At 41.5% G+C, this 19,648-nt stretch overlaps 1 protein-coding gene across 2 annotated transcripts in view; it reads right to left on the bottom strand.

Moving 5' to 3' along the window:
- Positions 1-17,901, bottom strand: part of SND1 (staphylococcal nuclease and tudor domain containing 1) — an 876,127-nt gene extending 858,226 nt beyond the window's left edge. The window contains exon 1 of one of the 2 annotated variants that reach the window (XM_088447470.1): positions 17,717-17,901. In XM_088447470.1, coding sequence (XP_088303596.1) covers positions 17,717-17,782 — 66 coding nt within the window. In that variant the 5' untranslated portion in view covers positions 17,783-17,901. The remainder of the gene's footprint in view (positions 1-17,716) is intronic. The other variant, XM_088447461.1, reaches the window with a different exon arrangement.
- Between the last annotated feature and the right edge of the window lie 1,747 nt (positions 17,902-19,648).

Below are 19,648 nucleotides of genomic sequence, written 5' to 3'. Positions count from 1 at the left end.
TGTGGTGCGCATTCGGAGGAGGTGGGGCACACAGAAACTATGCCTACTCCCACGGCGTCGTTCGATCTGTCAATCTCGTTAACTAGTCCCCTCAGATCATGCAGTGTGTACACTACCGAATGACCAGGCGATATGGTTATATCATATAGTTAGCGATCTAACCAAACGATGCAAGATATATTGTTTGATCGTTTGTTAGATTGCACAGTGTGTATGCACTAGATCGTTTGCCCAGGAGTTCAGGGGAATCATTGACGACATCGCATTATATGCAAGTCGTCTAGTGTGTACCTAGCTTAAGACAGAGCAATTTAAACATGCTTGGTACATGCATAAGAATATCCTTACAAAGAACTGAGAATCACATAGGGTTGAAGTTGCCAAAAGGTAAAAAAGGGCAGGCTACATGGGCCAAATGGTTCTCATCTGCCATCAAATTCTATGTATCTCTACTTCAAGCAGTTTATATTACAAACTATAACACTTAGGCCATCTGCCAAGGTGCCACCCAACTCCTTTGCTACCCATATTCAAACTGTACCCATTTTCAGTTAAATGCATCAAAGAAATGTTTCCAGGACAATTTTTTCTGAAGCCAATACAAAAACAAATGTATATACTCAGACTGACTATTGCAATTCCTTTCTTCCTGCTAACCACATTTGCCCCCCACAATCCATTTGAAATAGATAATAGCTAGACTAATTGTCCTCATTCTGCTTGCTCCAGCCTGCCAGTCTTTACACAGGTAGCTTTTACAGAATCAAATCTAATATACTTCTAAAGCAATTAATAAAACTGCAGTAACATGCACCTCTCTTCTGGTCTCTATTTTCTCTCTGCTCAGCTACAGCATATTGTGTGGCATCTACACTAATAACATCCTTAATATAAGACACTCTCTCTCTCACCTCCCCCCCCCCAGCTACAAAACATTCCTAAACACTAATCCCATAAGTAAGCTATCAAATTGTCTAAACCCCTATTTTTTAATTAATACACTACCCAGTTTATTCAAAATATACATTTATTCCCTTTTCATGCTTCACCTACTAACCCCTGAACTACCATTGCTGTGACTGGTTCATAAAACACTGTCTCATGTATGAAAATCTTCCTAGATCCCTCTAAAGCTGGGCATCCACTATACAATTATCTGTCAGATATCTGTCTAGTTGGAATGAAAACCTGGTAATGTATGGGAGCAAATGACAATTGTCCATTTGCACACAAGCACTGGAAAACAGCCAAAAATGGTTCAGACAAAATCGGTTAAAACTAATTTAACCAATTTGTACAAATTTTTTAGTCCTTTTTCCAGTGTTTAAAACCATATGAACGACAGTAATTCGCTCCCATACATTACCAGGTTTTCATTCCAACCAACCAGAATGGACAGATATCTGACAGATAACTGTATAGTGGATGGCCAGCTTAACAGTCGGGTCTTATTAACTTTTCCCAACTGCAGAAGAGAACGCCAACACTATATAAAGACGACAGTGGTGGTTCTCAAACTCTGTCCTCAGTACCCCAAACAGGTCACGTTTTCCAGGTCACCTAGCAGGACGACAGGTGTATTCATTACTTATGCTGGGCATACATTATACAACTATCTGTCAGATCTCTGTCCAATCTGGCTGTTTGGAATGTATATCTGGTATTGTATGGGAGCAAATGACAATAGAAATTTTCTCCCAAACTCTAGAAAACGGACCAGATTTTCCTTCCCACTAGACAGATTTGACAGATATCTGACAGATAATAGTAGAGTGTATGCCCAGCATAAGACATTTCAACAGATTCACATGTGGAGGCAATTATTTCACTTGTGATTCGTGGTGAGACCTGGAAAACATGCACTGTTTGAGGTCCTGAGGACAGAGTTTGAGAATCTGTGCATTATAGTAAGGTAGTGGATAGATTCCCTTCAGTATTTGTACCCTGACGTCAGTTACTGTCCATAGCGTGGCCGCGAGCAAAGTGGCATATCTGAGCGAAGCATGCCCACAAGGGAACAAGTCTTTCGGTGGCCATTAAGGATATGGAACCGCACTTCGGTCCTTGCTCCACGTCACTTCCAGGTACATCTATTGAAGGGGATCTATACACAATCATTATAGTAATAAGTTTCAGTGGTTGTTCAATGTTAGATAACTGCACAAAAACAAGAAAACATTTCTTCTAGAAAAATTAAATAAAAAAAGAAATCACAATAAATACTTCCTGTTTACAGTTATCATACAAACTTACAAAGTATTACCGTGAAGCTATTCGGGTGCTTTGATTTGTGACTACATCTCAAATGCACTGCCCATTTTTTATTGCCTTTAAGTATGCAAAAAGCCAGTAAAGAGGTTAATAGTTCAAATTCCAATTATCCCCATTTTGGCATAACTAGGTTTCTAACAAAACTTGTGATTCATGACTAAATCCAGTTGGACGCCAAAAGTGCACTACAGTGGAAAAGAGCTTTAAAATGGTTTCTAGGACATCAGAGAATTGAGCTGTATTTATCAATTCAGATTGAAAAGATCACTACACCACCTTGGCAGACAGCTGGAACTCCAAATATGACAGAAATATACACAACTAATGTAGAGCTTAAAAATTGGTAAGAAAATGTAATGGAATCACTGAAGACAAATTACAAGAGACAAGGTAACAAGGATTTTTTCCTGGTGACCATAAAACACTAAACATATGAGAAATCAAAACTGTAAACATTGCAGAATCAAATTAGTTATACACTGGAAGCGTTTCACTCCTTCACAGATATGCTGGCAGGAAAAAGTCAGTCCAACGATTTATGTAGTAAATTAGACAGGATGGTATGCTGGTCAAGGTGACAAAAAAAAAAAAAAAAAAAAAAAACACTGATCAACTTGTCAGCAAAGCCCTCTTTTAGAAAGGAAACTGTCCTAAGGTGAGCCCTAGAGCAACTAACTCCTTGTTCAGAACTAATAGGACTGCATCCAGTTAGAATTACCAGACATTGGGGGAGATGTGCTAAGCCTTAGAAAGAGAAAGTAACCAATCAGCTCCTGTCTTTTTACAGGCTGTGTTTGAAAAATGACAGGAGCCGTTGGTATTTTCTCCATCCATTCTCTCTCCAATGTCTAGTACAGTGGTTCTCAAACTCAGTCCTCAGGACCCCACACAGTTCACTTTTTGCAGGTCACCCAGCAGGTGCACAGGTGTATTCATTACTCACTGACACATTTTAAAAGATCTACAGGTGCAGCTATTTCACTAGTAATTATGTGAGGAGATCTGCAAAACATGTACTGTTTGGGGTCCTGAGGACAGAGTTTGAGAACCTGTGGTCTAGTACATCTACACCATAAGCTTATATACTCAACGCACTAAGGGCTCAAGCCTGTTAGGTGCAAGTTTGTTTCATGAATCACACAAATGCGCACTCCCGGTACAAGCAAAATCCAATTACAAATGGTAATTTGTGGTACTCACTGCTAGGAAGTGCAGCTTTGGAGAAGTGCATCCTGTACTCCAACAAAGTGGCAACTGAGGTAGCAGGACCATATATAAGGCTGTTAGTGGCCATAAGAAAAATACTGGCTGATTTTTTTCACTTTTTAACATCGGTTGAAAAATGACAGCGAGAAAATGTTTTTCAGCAAATTGAAGTCTTTCCAGCAATTTGGGGTACAAAAAAAATGTCTAATATTTCAGTTTTATTATACAAATTTGTAAAAAGTTTCAATAAACACTTAAGGTGCCTACACTAGACGATTTTTGAAATGATATGGCCGATTCAGATATGTCGAAATGACATATCGTTAAAAATTGTATAGTGTGTATGCACTATGTTGTCCGGTGCTTGCTCCCATGGGGTCGTCAATCTCATTGTCAGGTTGGCCTGCATGTAGGGCCGACCTGATACTGCAGATGATGAACCCATGCAGCGGGATGCAGCAGTGACCGACATGTCAGGCGGTCGGGCAGCGCCCAATAAGTCAGCCCGTCGGCAGGGGTCGCATCGCTGGGTGCACACATCGTCTAGTGTGTACCCAGCATTACCTCTTATCTGCAGGTTCTAAAACCTCACACATCAATGGAACACCTCCACATATGTGTCCCACATCATTTATTCCATTGAGCTTTTTAGAGTATTCATCTGAACACTCGTATCTATTGGCCATATGATGCTATTTAAACCTCTCCAAGTGCATGATTATTCATTAGAAGGGGTATCCCAGCGGTTCTGCAGTGTATCAGACATTTCCTTAAAATACAGATTTTTACCTGCTCAGAGCACACAAAAAAAATTTGAATTTCCTTTGAAAAAGTTTGGAATTCGATTGCAATATGTAATTCACAACAAGTTTGCTGTGAGAATGGCTCACAAGACCCAAAACACCTAAAAGGTTTGAGCCTATTAATTTAAATACCAAAAGTGCAAGTACCATTTAGAAAACACTAAACCTAACTAAAAAATCATAATACTAACAAAAGGAAACTAAGCTTCATATATGTAAAAATGTTGCTTCTAAAATTTGAGTCTCTTACCAGCTTGTCCGAGTAAGACTTTCTGGCTCAGATTTCTCAAAAACCTATGAACAGTATCTTGTTAGTTGGACCTAGGGAGGGACATGAAATGGAAGGGTTTGGAAAAAAGTCTGGGAAGTGTCTGGGAAGTATATTCCTATTAACAGCACTGATAGTTCCTATGCAAAAAATAAGAATGGCTAGAAGACTTGTGGTCAATTAACATTAGAAAGTAATTGAATATTTGCCAGGAAATGGTTTAGCTCTAAAAAAAATCTGGAGTTGTATCTGTATGTTGGTGTAACTTGTGCAGATTCTCTGTAAATAAAATTTCTGTACACCTTTAGATTTTGGAGGATTAAGTCTATATACTGACTACTTATTTGATTACTCTGGATACCATGGAAAGTGACCATAGTGGGCCGGTGACTGTCAGGAGCAGTTTGAGCAGTTTTTTCTTCAGTTTCAAATACCAGGAACCTGAAAGTGCACAAAATGCGAGATTCTATTTCGTAGCTCCCAAAGTTCATCTAAAAAACAATCAATTGTTTTGCATGACTAGTGACTAGGCCTGTGCTGGTTGTGATGGACGCATTCTCTCGCCAGAATTCATGCTATCTGCTGGGTTAAGCATTCTTCTCCCTCACGCAACGTGCCTTAACATGCTGCAGTTAAGGAGCACCCAGCACTCTCAACCAGCCCCAAAGCCCTACTTATCGCAGCTTTCTAAACACCTCAGGAGGGTGCAAGCAGAAATCTTCTATGAGAAGTGTTGGGTCTGGTCACCCAAAACTACTGAATAGCTCCCAAGCGCTTTAGACGGGAGCTACAAACAATTGAATTGCCCCCACAGTGTTCAAGGCTCAATTATTGGAGTAAAGTTTTAGGCTGTAATGGGGCAACCTTCATTCCATTGGTGAAGTTGTGACCCCATTTGCCAAAACACTGGCTATTGAGGAAAAAAAAAAAAAAAAAAAAAAAGAACAGGTTCAACAATTCAATCTTACTTCCTGCATGTCCTGGGGCAAGCGAGGACAAATCTACTAAAGCCAAGATCACACTGTGGCGTTTTATTCAGCAATAGTGACTGTTGCCCAGATAATCGGGAAACACGCAATTTTTTTTATCAGTTATAAATATTTATGGAAGCTATTTTGTGCAGGGACAGCGGTTGCGATAACATGCTGTCCCTGCGATGTTACAGAAGGCATTATCGGTTTCTGAAAATAATACCTTCTATTACTGCTACTGTGCATGCTCAGTCATGCGCTTCCAGAGTTTCCATTCCGGCTTTAAGGTGACAGCAGAGGAGTAAGTGCATCTCCAGCCTGTCCTACGTGATTGACATGTGTATACAGGCTTTATATCAGCCTGTATACATGTATATTTATGTGCTTTCATATTTATATAAAAATGTTAAATATAATAGCACATACATATACATGTATAGAGGCAAATAAAGCCTGAATACAAGCCAATCAATTCTGGCAGGTTTAACAGGCTCTAGAGTGACTTACCTGTCCAGTCACAGCAAACCAGTGACTGAGACTGGGCGGTGTTGCACGATGCTGCAAGGACTTATGGGAAAATTTCCCTCTGTCCCTGGAGTTTAGCAGGAATTTAATGTAGTTTCTTCATATAAAGCCATTCTGACATGGCGTTATATAATGTAATGATTTTCGAGTAATTTAACGCTTTTGTTTGCTGAATAGCAAAAAGCGTTAAAGCACTGTAGAGATCAATGGCTGATCCCGACAGTGCGGTACTCTGCGAGATGGGAATTGAAGATAATTGAGTAATCTTCTCCATTAACCCACTGCTGAATAGTGGATTACATTAAAAAAAAAAAAGTGGAAATTAGGAATTCTATAAAAAAAAAAAAATTATTGCTGAATAGACCCCTTAATGTAGGTGTAGAAATGTCACTTGAGGTCATCAGGGTAAACCTTTCAATAAGATGGGAGGTTTAAAACAGTTAGCACACGATGTTGAGGGTCAGCTGGTACCCAATAATTGTAGGCAAGGTTAACGGTTTAGGGTCTAATTCTAAGGGTCAGGCAAAAGCAAATAAGATTGAGAGCATATTTGAAGAGTTGCAATGCATGAGGTACATTAAATGCACAGCTTAGCTTAAGGCTTGTGTCAGAGGAAATTAACACTTTCTGCTAGAAAGGTTCTCCAGGTGACAATAGCTCTTAATACACAGCCCAAGTCACATGACTGCAACTGTGCACAGAAAACATACATGTGGCAGTTTCAGAGTTTAATTTCCCTAATGCAAAAAGCAGGGATGCCATCAGATATTGTGGGGCCCATCAGTGCCAGGTGAGTTAACTTCCACATCAGTGTATTACTTATTGCAGTGGTACCCAGAATGGGTGCCATGGCAACCCTGTTGTGCTATGGGTTGGTGGTTAGGGCGAAATCTAATTTATGCTCAATGTGATTGGTAGCCACCAGAATTAGCTTTGCCCATCATAAAATATGTGGCTTAACAGAAGTGCAACCTTGTCTACCACCACATAACTGATCCTAACAATTACTGGCTAGCACAATTCACTTAGTCTAATTATTGTTGAAATAATAAACTTTAGGCCTAGGTGTGCCCTGAAAAAATGCTAAAACTAAGGTGCAGTGATTTGCAGTAGGTTTGGGAACTATTGACTTATTGAATTGTACAAGCAGCCACTGTCCTAGAGATAAGATGGTACAATTCAATTGGTGAAGTGGTGAGTGAAGGATAATTTCAGAAAGGATGATCAGCGCCGTGCCACCTTCTCAGCTGGGTTCCCCTACAAGCATACTGAATGCCTGATGGTGGCACAGGAGAGGTAAATGCACATTTTACTAACTTGAATGTGCCAGCACTGAACAAGGTGAATGCTATTTTCTAGTTGGAAAATAATTAATATCACTAACCTAAAGTCAGCAAAATATATTGCAGTTGTAACTTATTGGCTGCAGATATGAAATTGGCTCCCAGTGAACTGATGGGCTAACTTATTTTAAATAAGGTATAATTGAGGTTTTCCAAATCTATACTCAAGGCACCCTAAAAGCCCAGGTTTTAAGGATATCCATTCTTGACCACAAGTGACTTAATTAGTACTTCAGTCAATTTGGTTTAACCACCTGTGCTTAAACATGGATCTCTAAAACCTGAACTGTTGGGGAGCCTTGAGGACCACGTTTGGGAACCTTTGATATCATTAATAAAAGCAGCCTTCGAAGAATATCACAGGTCACAGGAGCGCAGTATAAAGTTTCATTAACTTATTTTGGTGCATTTCTTTGATATACAAGCTTAACTAAAATCACAAGTTTGGTTGCTTAGTCTTCAATGGTTGAGCACTATAGTTGTATTACCTAGAAGAAAGTGCATCCCTTACACCCTTCCCCCAGAACCATGGGAATTGCTAAATGCAGCCTTTTGTCTTGGTGATTGGACGGTTTCATAAAACAAAACCTGGAAATGTATTTTGTTAGTCAGCTTAATAAGGCAGCTTGTGAACAGTTGTTGCCCACACAGGCATAAGGCATTTTGCAACATTATGGAAAATTTCTAAATCAAAGTGCACAAATACTTGATCGCTGGTTACAAAGGATAACTAGACTGCCCATCAATGTATTTCAGTTATTTGGTGCTCTTTGGATTTATCAACATGTAAAGATTCACACAACATGGCAGAGTGGTATTTGACCAATGATATTTGCTATACAATTTAACATAGTAAACGAGTGAGGACCGTTTTCAGAGGTAAGCCAGCTAGGTGTTTTGGGAGACCTAACAGTATGCCCCATCTCAAGCCTGCTCATTCACCTGATTAAAATGAACCCAAGACTGTGAACCGACTTACAGAAAATTCATCAGCATGCAAAGACTGAATTGACACCTTAACATGAATGTGGCCCATCTAGCCTGCCTTTTTAACTTTTTGGTATTTAAAGTACATACATGTACTACCTAAGGAAGCCAGTCAAGATGCCGGCGGATGGGTTGCTGGATGTCAGGATACAGACGCCAAAATCCTGACAACCGTCAGAATACCAATGCCGGCACCCTGAAGGGATCAAGATACAGATATCGGCAGCCCAAAGGTTAGTATGCGGGTTAGGCTTGGCTGGGGATGGGGGGGGGGGGTAGGTATAGACCAGGGAGGGTTAGACACCACCAGGGGGATGTTAGGTTTAGGCACCACGGGAGGTGGTCAGGTTTAGGCACCACTGGGAGAGGGGGAGCTAGGCTTCTTACCAGCCCCTGTAGGGATATTCTCCATCGTGATGCCGCTGTCGGTCTTCTGACCATTGGCATCCCGCCCGCTGGTATATCATATCGATACAAGGGAAGCAATCGGGAAAACCGGCAGCCGGCTTCCCAACTGTCTTTTCCCGGCATGGGTGAAATGCCGGGCGTCTAGATGTAGATCGTAGTGATGCCGGGCGCCGCAGAGCGGACAGCCGCGGGGGGGACTTAGGGTTAGGCTAGGGGGAGGGAGGGTTAGGGTTAGGCACTGGGGGAAGTTAGGGTTAGGCACCCCTAAGGAGGGTTAGGTTAGGTTAGTACATACTTACCTATCCACGATCAGTATTCCCAGCGCTGTTGGGCTTCCGCTGCTTCGCACTCTGCTCCTGTCAGGCTGCCGCTGACGGGAACCAAACCGCCGGTATATCATACCCATTCCTCGATACACAATTAAACAGGCTGTTGCTTGGCAAAAGCATTTTAAAAAAAAAAACTGCTTCTAATTTGTTTTAGGAGTCGTTAATTACTCCATCTGAAATAAAAACAGGAATTCGATAAAGCCTCCCTGTTCCCACAACTACAGCACCTTCCCAACTGTAGTGCAATTGAGCTAGAGTTGAGCAGTTCCACGTGCTGAGCAATGTGAATTTATCATTGGAAATAAAGAAAACAATAAGAAATCAAAAAAGGAGTACAGGGGGATTTAAAAAAAAAAAAAAGATACCACAAATCTAGATCCCATGACTTACTAGGACCCAGAAGGAGCCAAAACTGGGAAAGTTTATGAAAGACGTGTCCCAAACTGTTCACTGCTGCTCCTGGCCTCCCCCCTAGCTGCAAGCACAGCTCTGAAAGCTCTCAGCTGGCTACAACTGTGGCTACATAAGGAAACATTGAACATTCAATACTAGACCCATTAGAAAACATAAGTAATGATTGCAGTTCAATTAGACATGTCCCCATCAAGACTATTAAAATGCCTGGATACTTAATTGTAGGCAGGCAAACTTTCCACTAAAAGTATAACAGCAATATACTGAAACATAATATTTACAATAGAAACAAATATTTCTTGTTTACAAAGCACAAGTCAGTACCATATAAAAGCCTTGTAAAACATAATGCTAATTTTATTAAGCTTACATGTAGCTTTTCTAGCAGTTCCTATAATGATTCTCATTTAAGGAATCAAAAGAGCACGTGTATGAGTAAGCAGCAACATAAACCAGGAAATACTGTACTAACAATGGAATGCTGCCGGCAGTTTATGCTAGTAGCACACGTGTGATCACAGGCTTTCCAAGTCAGAAATGTACCAGACATGTATCTTACAAAGCAGTCAGAAACACTAAATCCAGTTACTGGATGGTAGAGAAATATTGCATACAATCATATGTACACTGCTAGGTAAAATGACAAAAGCAACACTTTCTGTATTAAGTATTTATAAAAATAAACCAGCAGTAACATGGTCTAAACAACTTTAATAGAAATACAGCCCTAATGCAAAAATTGCTTCTAAATCAAGGACAGAACATTCTCTCTTTGCTTCAATGGGCGGAATTCAATTGTTTTCGCGGCCCGAATCTCCCGTCTAAAGTGACAGGAGATCGCGGGTCGCTATTCAATTGTGCCAGCTTTTCACGCTGATCGCACCCAAAGTGGTCGGGTTTAGCCGCGTAAATCGGCTAACCCCGACCAAAGTGCTGGGCGCGATCGCGAAAAGTGATGTTTGGGCGCCCAAACATGTCACTTTTCGCACATTTCAGCTCTCATCCCCCAGGGGCTGTGAGCTGAAATGTAGCGCTTGGCAGCTGATCGCGCCCGACAGGAGCAAGAATAGAATAGCTCCGTCGGGCGCGATTGGGGATGAAAAGAATTGAATTCCACCCAATGTGTCAGCACAATAAAAATGGAGCTCTATTAGTATTGGAAACCAGTTGCAACCAAATGACTCTTCTAACCAATTTGTACATATGTCAAGATGAGGTCAACTCTGTAGAACGAAACACCACATTAACATGAATGTATGAACTAATTCATACATGCACATTTTACAAGAGCCTCAACCAGTGCTGCTCTGGGAAATCTGTTCTTTCCGCCATCATGTATGAGGCTTCCCACTTGTCTCCAATCCTTTCCCTATGTCATAACACAGGTCCTGTTACACGCAGCCATAACATTGGGTCAATACATCAATCTTCTGTTGACCATTCTGAGCTGAAGGGCTTTAGGTTATTCTATACCCACATTACAAATCCGAGGTCGTCCGACAAGGAGGTGAAGGACTGCACCGCTCGACAAGCAGGAGGCGAAGGACTGCACCAGAATGGCTTCCCCCATTAGTCTGTGTTCTATCCAGAACACCACATTCTAGTTTTTTTATACATCTCAATGCACATACTGTATGCTTCACTCTATAGTATAAAGAGAATGCAGCATGGAAAGCATGATGTGCTTCCATATTCAGTGCTCACTATTCAGAGTTCTCCAATGTGCCAATCCCTGGAGAACAGAGACAATCAGCCAAAGCAGGGCTCAGTACAGGGAGGACTGTGGGTGTTCTGTATATGGATAATGTGGTTATCAGCCAGGGGATTATTAACATAAGTGGAGAAGTTTTGTATATGTATATATATATATATATATATATATATATATATATATATATATATACACACACACACACTACCATGTTTCATTACAGTGGTCATGTACGTGTGTATTGCTGCATATATTTCATTTATCCTCAGTCAACAAATAGCTTTATATTTGTGCTAATGTGAGACTATTTTTATAAAAGCTGTGGAAATTAGACAATACAAAGAATGTAAACATTCTGAATATACCAATTAAAAGCAATACCTCTTAGGGTAACAAGACAATGTACTGTTTCTATCTCCAACATACTGTTCTCACAAACACATTAAGACTGTTGTGCTGGATTTTTATTTTACTTTCTATGTCCCAAACTATTGAGAGGATGAGTAAAGCCAATCTTGTCATAAGTACAGTATTCAGCTACTTATGACAATTACTAAATCTGCATGCAGATACCACCATTCATTCAGTATATTTGCCAACTTGCACAGTAGCCAAATGGGACATACCGCACCAGAAACAAGGCACAGCCTTGTCCAAAATGGGTGATTGAGCAGACCTAAATATATCTTGGTAGGATCTAGGAGTAACGGTGCCTACACGCTTAGCGATATTTTACACGATTTGCCCGATTCAGACGCATTGTGACGACAACTATTCTAAAATATGCCCAAATCGTGAGTGTCCACTCACGATCACAATGCACGTCCCCACAGGTCGTACATCGCATCTTCAGATCTGCTGTGCTGTAGGGCAGATCTGACAATCTCAGTCACGATGCACTGGAATAGTTAGGAGGCACGATAGTTTGTCACATTGGACAGTTTTTAACACCAAATCGTGCCCACGACTGCCGGGGAGCTGCTGGAGAAAGTGCAAAGGGAAATCGGACAGTGTTGGATTGTGAGCACATCGCCAAGTGTGTAGGCACCTTAAGGTCCCACGTTTCTAATCAGGAATGTAGTCCGGTATGTAATAAATGTATCTGTTCCAAAGCTTTTGTTAATCATTGGTTTGATAACTCACCATACAATAACCTACGACATGTCCTAGAGGTAGAAACTGGGACATTAACGTGTGAAGATTAAAATAAAAAGAAAAAATGAAAATGAGAAACTGAATTAAATCTTAATGTGGCATCTGTAGTGAACGATTTGTGCTGTGCACAATAAGTGTGTGCCTAGCTAAAGCTTTCCTGGAATTGTTTTCAGCTACACAATTAAATATCACAAAATAGGTAACAGGCCCACTGAAGCATGTTTCCATATGTACAGACATACTATCCTCTAGACTGGCACAGATTAGCATTGCTGCCTCATAACTTGGGTTACTGGCTCAATTACAGAGCTCCCTATATGTGTGGGATTTGTTGGTTCTCCCCATGTTTGCATGGTTACCCCACATACTCCAAAAACAATGGTAGTTTAATAAATTTGACAAAAATTAACCATAGTCTGTAGTAGAAATATAAATTGGGAGCTCAACAGAGGCAGGAACTGATAAATGAAATATTCTCTGTATAGGTCTGTGTAATAAGAACTAGACAGGAGTGTCCTCAGACAGTGCTGCTGAAGTCACGCCAAATAGCCCCTCAGTGCGCCAGGTCCAGGAGGACTGTCACACCGAGCGGCTATTTGCTCAAAACATGCATCCTATACACACAAAACTACTGGAAGACACCTGTTTTGCTAGTGTACGCAGAGCACCACTCTGACCTTTGTACATCTGTGTGCGACAGTCTGAATCTGCACAAAAAAAGACTAAGATGCTAGTCTCCTCTCACTGTTGAGCGAATGGCGCCTGGCATTTCGTGCCAGTTGGCGGATATACGCTAGGTGTAGGACACCCCTGTACACATAATGTGCTGTGCTACTATAGGCCAAAAAGTATTCCACACAAATGTTATAAACATCCATAGAATGTTCTTGAGCATAAACACACGGCAACTGTAACAGCTTATGCATTTACTCCGTACTGGATGAATTTAAAGATCTTTGGCTAGACAGACGTGATAAAGAGGTGATAGGCTTAAATTTGACTCAATAAAGATTTATCGTTTCTACACAGAAAAATATGGATTATCACTAAATTAACCAGGTTCTAAAATGGTACTCAGAATAGCTTAATCTGAAGCACAAATGCATCAGCTACTCACTTTGCAGAGAGCAATGACCCCCTAGTGCTTACCAGTCTCACTTGCACACTTTAGCTAGTGAAAGCAAAATAGAAATCAGCACAGATAATCCATGGCAGGTCTCAAACAGGGCAGTTTTATACAAGTTATACATCCACAGGATACTAGCTTACAATACATGCCAATATCTAGTTTGAGATAACTGGCCTAATTTGTATCAATGTAATGACTGTTAAGGGGTAACCTCAATGAAAATAAAATGCACTCACGAACTCGAGGTATCTAATGAACAAAAGGTATTAAAGATAAACCACAGTTTAACCTGTCATTTAACATAAACGATAAACAACTATTACACAATGAAACTTGCTACTTTCATAACACTTGCACTAATTAATAAATATTTTCAAACTATATTACATCACTTTAAAGGTCTTGCTGCAAAAGATAACATTTCCAGCAAGCTTGTCTAAGTGAATGCTATAAATACCTATGAGAGGTGTGCTCTTGGCCCTATTTGTGAAAATGGGAAACAGAAAAAACTTCCCTGGACACAATGTGGCATCACCCTACTTAAATGTGCAGAATTATAAGGACCTGTCATGCTTCTGATGGTGAATATCCTCAGCTGTTTAAAGACTAATTATATACCTTATTTCAAAGAAATATACTTGGAGTCCAGCCTTCAGAGGGGATGTAGTCCGGAAGCAGATGGTCTAAATCCCGACCGCTGGCTTCCAGACACTAATCCCGGCGTGGTACTAATGAAAGGAGTCGAAAACTCGACGCCTGTCATTAATCAGATGCCAGAAGACCGACGCCCAGCATACAATACGAAGGTAAGCCGGACGCGAGCATCGGGGGGGGGGGGGGCTTAGGGCTCCCAGGGGGTCTTAGGGTTAGGCACCCCCCCCCGGGAGACTTAGGTTTAGGCAGCAGGGAAGGGGGGGATTAGGGTTAGGCACCCCTAAGGGAGGGTTAGGGTAGGGAATTTGGTTAGCGATACTTACCTTAGGACGATTGGGATTTTCACCCTTGACGGGCAGCTGTTGTCGGGATTTGAACCGCCGGCCATGCGTCCGGTGGTAATACTTACCACACCCCTTCAGAGTTCTAGTTAGAACAAGATTAGATAGCCATGCTTTCTCCAAATGTAGTAGGCTTAATCAGAAGCTAAATATTTTCACATTGCAAAAGAACAGTGTTATTCAAAAAAAACTAATTTTAGAGCATATATACAAACGTAATATAGAAAAGATCAAATCATCAGGGCATCCACTAATGCAAGATAACCATCAATGTGCAAAATCAAACTATTTACGTATCCACAGGTATTCACCTGAAGCTAACAAAGTGACCATGCATAATTGATAGCATATGTCCTAAAAGTACAATACCATTTATTTACTAGAGGTGGGTAACCACACACACAATTTATATTATTGTGTGACCGTACAGGGTTGCCATTCGGTCTTAACATAACTAGGAAGCAGACTAAGATTAGCACTGTGTGGATCTACACTTATTTTACTGCCAGGGTGTTTTCTGGCTATTTATTAGTCTCCCTACAGCTAAGATTTATGACCAACAACGTATGGTGCCCATACACTGGGCGATTTGTATCTGATCCGATCTCTCATACAATTCCCTTGAAAATTCTTCCCTTGACTTTCTGTACGATTTGTATTTAGAAAAGGGAAGATTGTACAAACGACCATACAATCTGATGTATTAAGATGTGTCACATCGTACTGTTCGGTCAAAATCTTTCTGCATAAGCATCTGATCTACGATGCAGATACACAACTCCGGGGACGCGCACCATAATAGTGTATTAACACACTACTTTTCACACAATTGGTCGTTACGATCAGTCGGAAACGGCCATATCGGGTGAAAAATTGCCCCGTGAATGGGGGCCTTAAGGCAGCCTAAACTATATTCAAACATCAGGAACCACAAGAAATAGCATGATTGCTACAGAGTTTATATTGTAAATATAAATTGTGTGTGTGGGCACCCACCTCTAGTAAATAATTGGTATTGTGCTTTTAAGATATATACTATCAATTATTATACTTGGCTACTTTGTTAGCTTCATGTGAATTCCTGTGGATACATATATAGTTTGATTTTGCAAATTGATTGTTAACTTGCATAAGTGGATGCCCTGATTTTCTTTTATATATTTTTTTATTATATATATATTTTTTTTAATTACATGGTTCTTTTGCAATGTGATATTACTTTATCTTCTGATTAAGCCTACCACATGTGGACAAAGTGCGGCTATCTAATTTTGTTCTATGTTTTCTTTAATCATTCTTTCTGCTCAGCACTTGGGTTACAAGTCCTAATCTAGTTCCGAGTTTTAGTGACCCCACGTTATCCTGTTCAGAGAAGGTTATTTCTATTTCCCATTTTCACAAAGAGCACCAAGAGCACACCCATCATATGCATTTCTAGTATTCACTTAGGGGTTCTTGGGGTGAGCTCAGGCAAGCAATTTGTTGGAGCAATGCATAGCTTTCACACTTCAGCTTCTCTAAAGCTTGTCCAAGTGGTCAGTCCCATACTATGACAAGGTCAAAACATGAAGTGCAATAAATATGAAAATTCTTTGCAGAACAGGGAACTAGTCTCCAACAGTGCCCTCTAACAAGTCACTTTCATATACTTATCAAGGAAAGTATTGGAAATATCCCAACTTCAGTCCCTCAGCACCTATAAGAAAACAAATCCTTTGAATAAAGAATTAAATTTCTTTGATAAATCTTATAACTACCACAGAGTTTAATGTCAGGTGCAACAAGATTTCAAAGTTAGCCAAATCCTTAACTTATTAGCAGCTTTGTTGATAAACTACATAAATTATATAGAGACAAAATATTTTACTTCTGTATAACTAGACTTGTGTAACCTGGCTGGTCTACAGCATCAAGTCCCCATCTGAAACTAGACAAACCCCAAACTTACGCAGGAAGCACAGGCATCAAAATAAACAAATTTGTTGCTGTGATCCTAGATTCTTAGCACCAGATAGTTTAAAATTACACTTTTTACTATATTTGAGACTACAAAGCCCCAGGATGTTTCTTGCTGTTGCTGGGAAAATAAACCACTGGGGCTTAAGATCAGTAGCAACATTCTAACCAAGTCTTTAAAGAGACATTCTGCTATCCCCAGTTAACCCCCATTATCTGGTCCTCAGTGCTTGCTGTAGTTAGCCAATTCCGTCACCATTTACATAAGACATCTAAATTTCATAGAAAATCAGATCCTAATATGTATCTATAAAGTAACAAATTCCAGCAGAACATCTAAGACTAAGTCCAACCTCACAACTCCCACTTTCCTGGGTACAGTACCATGCCACCTATGCACACCAGGTTCTGAATCACAAACAGCTACGACTTGCTGTAAGATAGATAGTATTGGTCAGACAGACCAGGACAGGGGGAAATAGGACATACATCAGGACAGGGAGGAATTATGGATCAGACAAACCAGGGGGGAAATACGACAGGACAGGGGGAATTATCAGACAGACCAGGACAGGGGGAAATAGGACATACATCAGGACAGGGAGGAATTATGGATCAGACAGACCAGGGGGAAATATGACACATTAAGACAGGGGTGAATTATGGATCAGACAGGACAGGGGGAAAATTGACTAATCAGGACAGAGGGTGGAGGGGGGAACGCTTTCGACCCCCCCCCCTCTCCTCTCTTGGTAAAGGTCACTAGTTCATTGTGCATAGCCGCATAATAAAGATCACTGCTGCTCAAAACGAGGTGAGAGATGTGCCCCTTGGCTGGGGAACTACGCAGCCAAGTATCAGCTGGCAACGTGCGATGGGACTTGTGGTTCCACAACAGCTGGCGTGCCACAGGTAGCCCAATGCTGCCTCCTTATTACTACGAGTCATAGACGTTCCCCCACACTCCCAGCTGGTAAGGAAAGACCCATCCGGTGTGCTCCAATAGATTACTAGCGGCCGGGAACAGCGGGGCATTTAGCTGCCATCGTGCCTCAGCTGTGCCCAACTTCCAGCACTGCACGGAAGTTCCCAAAGACCGGTGCCCGCTGTCCTGTAACATGTCCCCCTGACAGGCAGCTACCGGTGCGCTAACGCCTCCTCCACGACTACCCCCTAGCACAGCTCTCTGTCCCCACGACCCATGCAGACGTCCCAGCTGGGCACCGAGTGTCCTGGGCGCCTCACCATCTTGACGATGCCTCTCTGCAGAGCAGGAGCTGCCTGTGCGGTCTGAGCACCGGAGGAAGCCATGACGTGACGGTAGGAAGAAGTATAGAGACTAAGGATCGGGCCGAAACCTGGTGCTGCTGCTACTGCCGCTTCCCTCACACACTGACTCAGAGAGAGCGCCGCCGCCGCACAGCCGCTATTTATCACCCGCCCCCTCCGCCTGACCCGCACATGCGCCTCGTTCATAGGTAAGTATACAGCGTTCTCAGGATGACGTCATAGCTCCGCCTTCAACAGCCTTGTGCTTCCAGGTTGCAGTTGTAAGAAAGACACGTCAGCGTGTGTGAGGCTGAGAGGTAGTGGGGTAGTAGTCACTGTGTGCTTGGATGTCAGTCGTGTCGTTCGGAGTAGAATATTGTGGCGCCAAACTGATGAAGAGGGGGCTTCCACTGCTGCACACGGAGCTATGTGAAAAGCGATTGTAGCTGATGGTTTTATTGCTAATATATGTCTTTCGTAAAAGTGTATCAAGATAAACACTGAAATATGTGATGTAGATGTGTGTCAAAGTCATTTCTCATGTTTTTCATTTTATAGTGCTAACTGCAGTTCAAGTAAAATATAAATTGTTTTTAATGTCAATGTGTTTGGTAAACATGTACTTATGTTTATATAACTTAAATATGTAACTTAAATATCTTGAGAAAATAATAGTTGTATTTATATATCTTGTGTGTGTGCGTACTGTTATTACATTTCCATAACTAAAACTAGCACTGATAATGTTTAGATTGTGAGTTTTTTTAACCAAAATTTAACTGGGATATTTACTTTTGTATTCACACCTCTTTTTTCATTTATTTAGTTTTTTTTAATTAAGATATGTATTGCTGATGGTTCTATGGGATGTAGTTATGAGTCCGGCAGCCGCATGGCTGATAGTCTCAATACTGACACTACAATCCCGGCAGGGGATTTAACATAGGCGTCGAAATACCGACGCCTATGTTAATCCCGAAGTCGGACCAATCGTCCACCACTGGAGGTAAGTACCTATGTAGCCGGGGAGGGGTTAAATTTAGGGACCGCCAGGGGGGGGGACTTAGGTTTAGGCACCCCCGCGTAGGGGAAGGGGGAGTTACGTTTAGGCACTATGGGGGAGGTTAGGGTTAGGCACCCCCCTGGGAGGTTTAGGGTGCAGGGAGGGGGAGGTTAGACTTAGGCACCCCTAAAGGAGGGTTAGGTAGGGGGGGCTGGAGAGGCGAGAGCCGGCATTTCAATCTCATTCCGGTTCTATAAAGTATATAAAAGTAGAGGAAGAGAAGAGAGAATGGATAATGACTTAAGGGGGGTATCCACTAGACGATAAAGTTGAACGATAATGATAAAATCGTTCGAACATCGTTTGCAAATCGTGCAGTAATTGTTTCTAACGATGCGCGCTCCCGCTGGTCGTTTGATCGTCTCCTCCATCGACTGAACATGCAGGTCAATTTCACTTGATTGCTTACAAATCGTTTACACATCGTTCACGCTGAACGATCAAACGATGAACCACTGTCTGCCCACTATAGCTGAAAGCTTTCAATCACAGATTAAAACAACATAGTTTATTGTTAGATCTTTTGCATATTGGCCCTCATTCAGAGCCACTCGCTAGCGGCAGTACGCTCGTTCCGAGCGATGTTCGCACATCTGCGCATGCGTACGGATCGTTATACGCATGCGCGAACCAGTCAGTGCGGCCGAAATTCATGTGCTCGCAAAATAGCGAATGCCTGATAATTTGAGTGACAGGATGAGGCGTATGTGGGTGGTAACAGGGGAAGGTGCTTGAAAACGGGGAGTGGAAATCAGAACGCAGGCGTGCTTAAAGGTCAAAACGGGCGTTTTATGGGTGTGCATATTTAAAACAGCAGCGTCATTGACCACGTCACTGGGTTTTTT

This window comes from Taudactylus pleione, unplaced genomic scaffold (genome assembly GCF_031769625.1).
Source record: "Taudactylus pleione unplaced genomic scaffold, aTauple2 ptg000019l, whole genome shotgun sequence".
Lineage (NCBI taxonomy): Eukaryota > Metazoa > Chordata > Amphibia > Anura > Myobatrachidae > Taudactylus > Taudactylus pleione.
The sequence above is the reverse complement of the archived record's forward strand: the minus strand, read 5'-3'. Positions and strand labels throughout refer to the sequence as shown.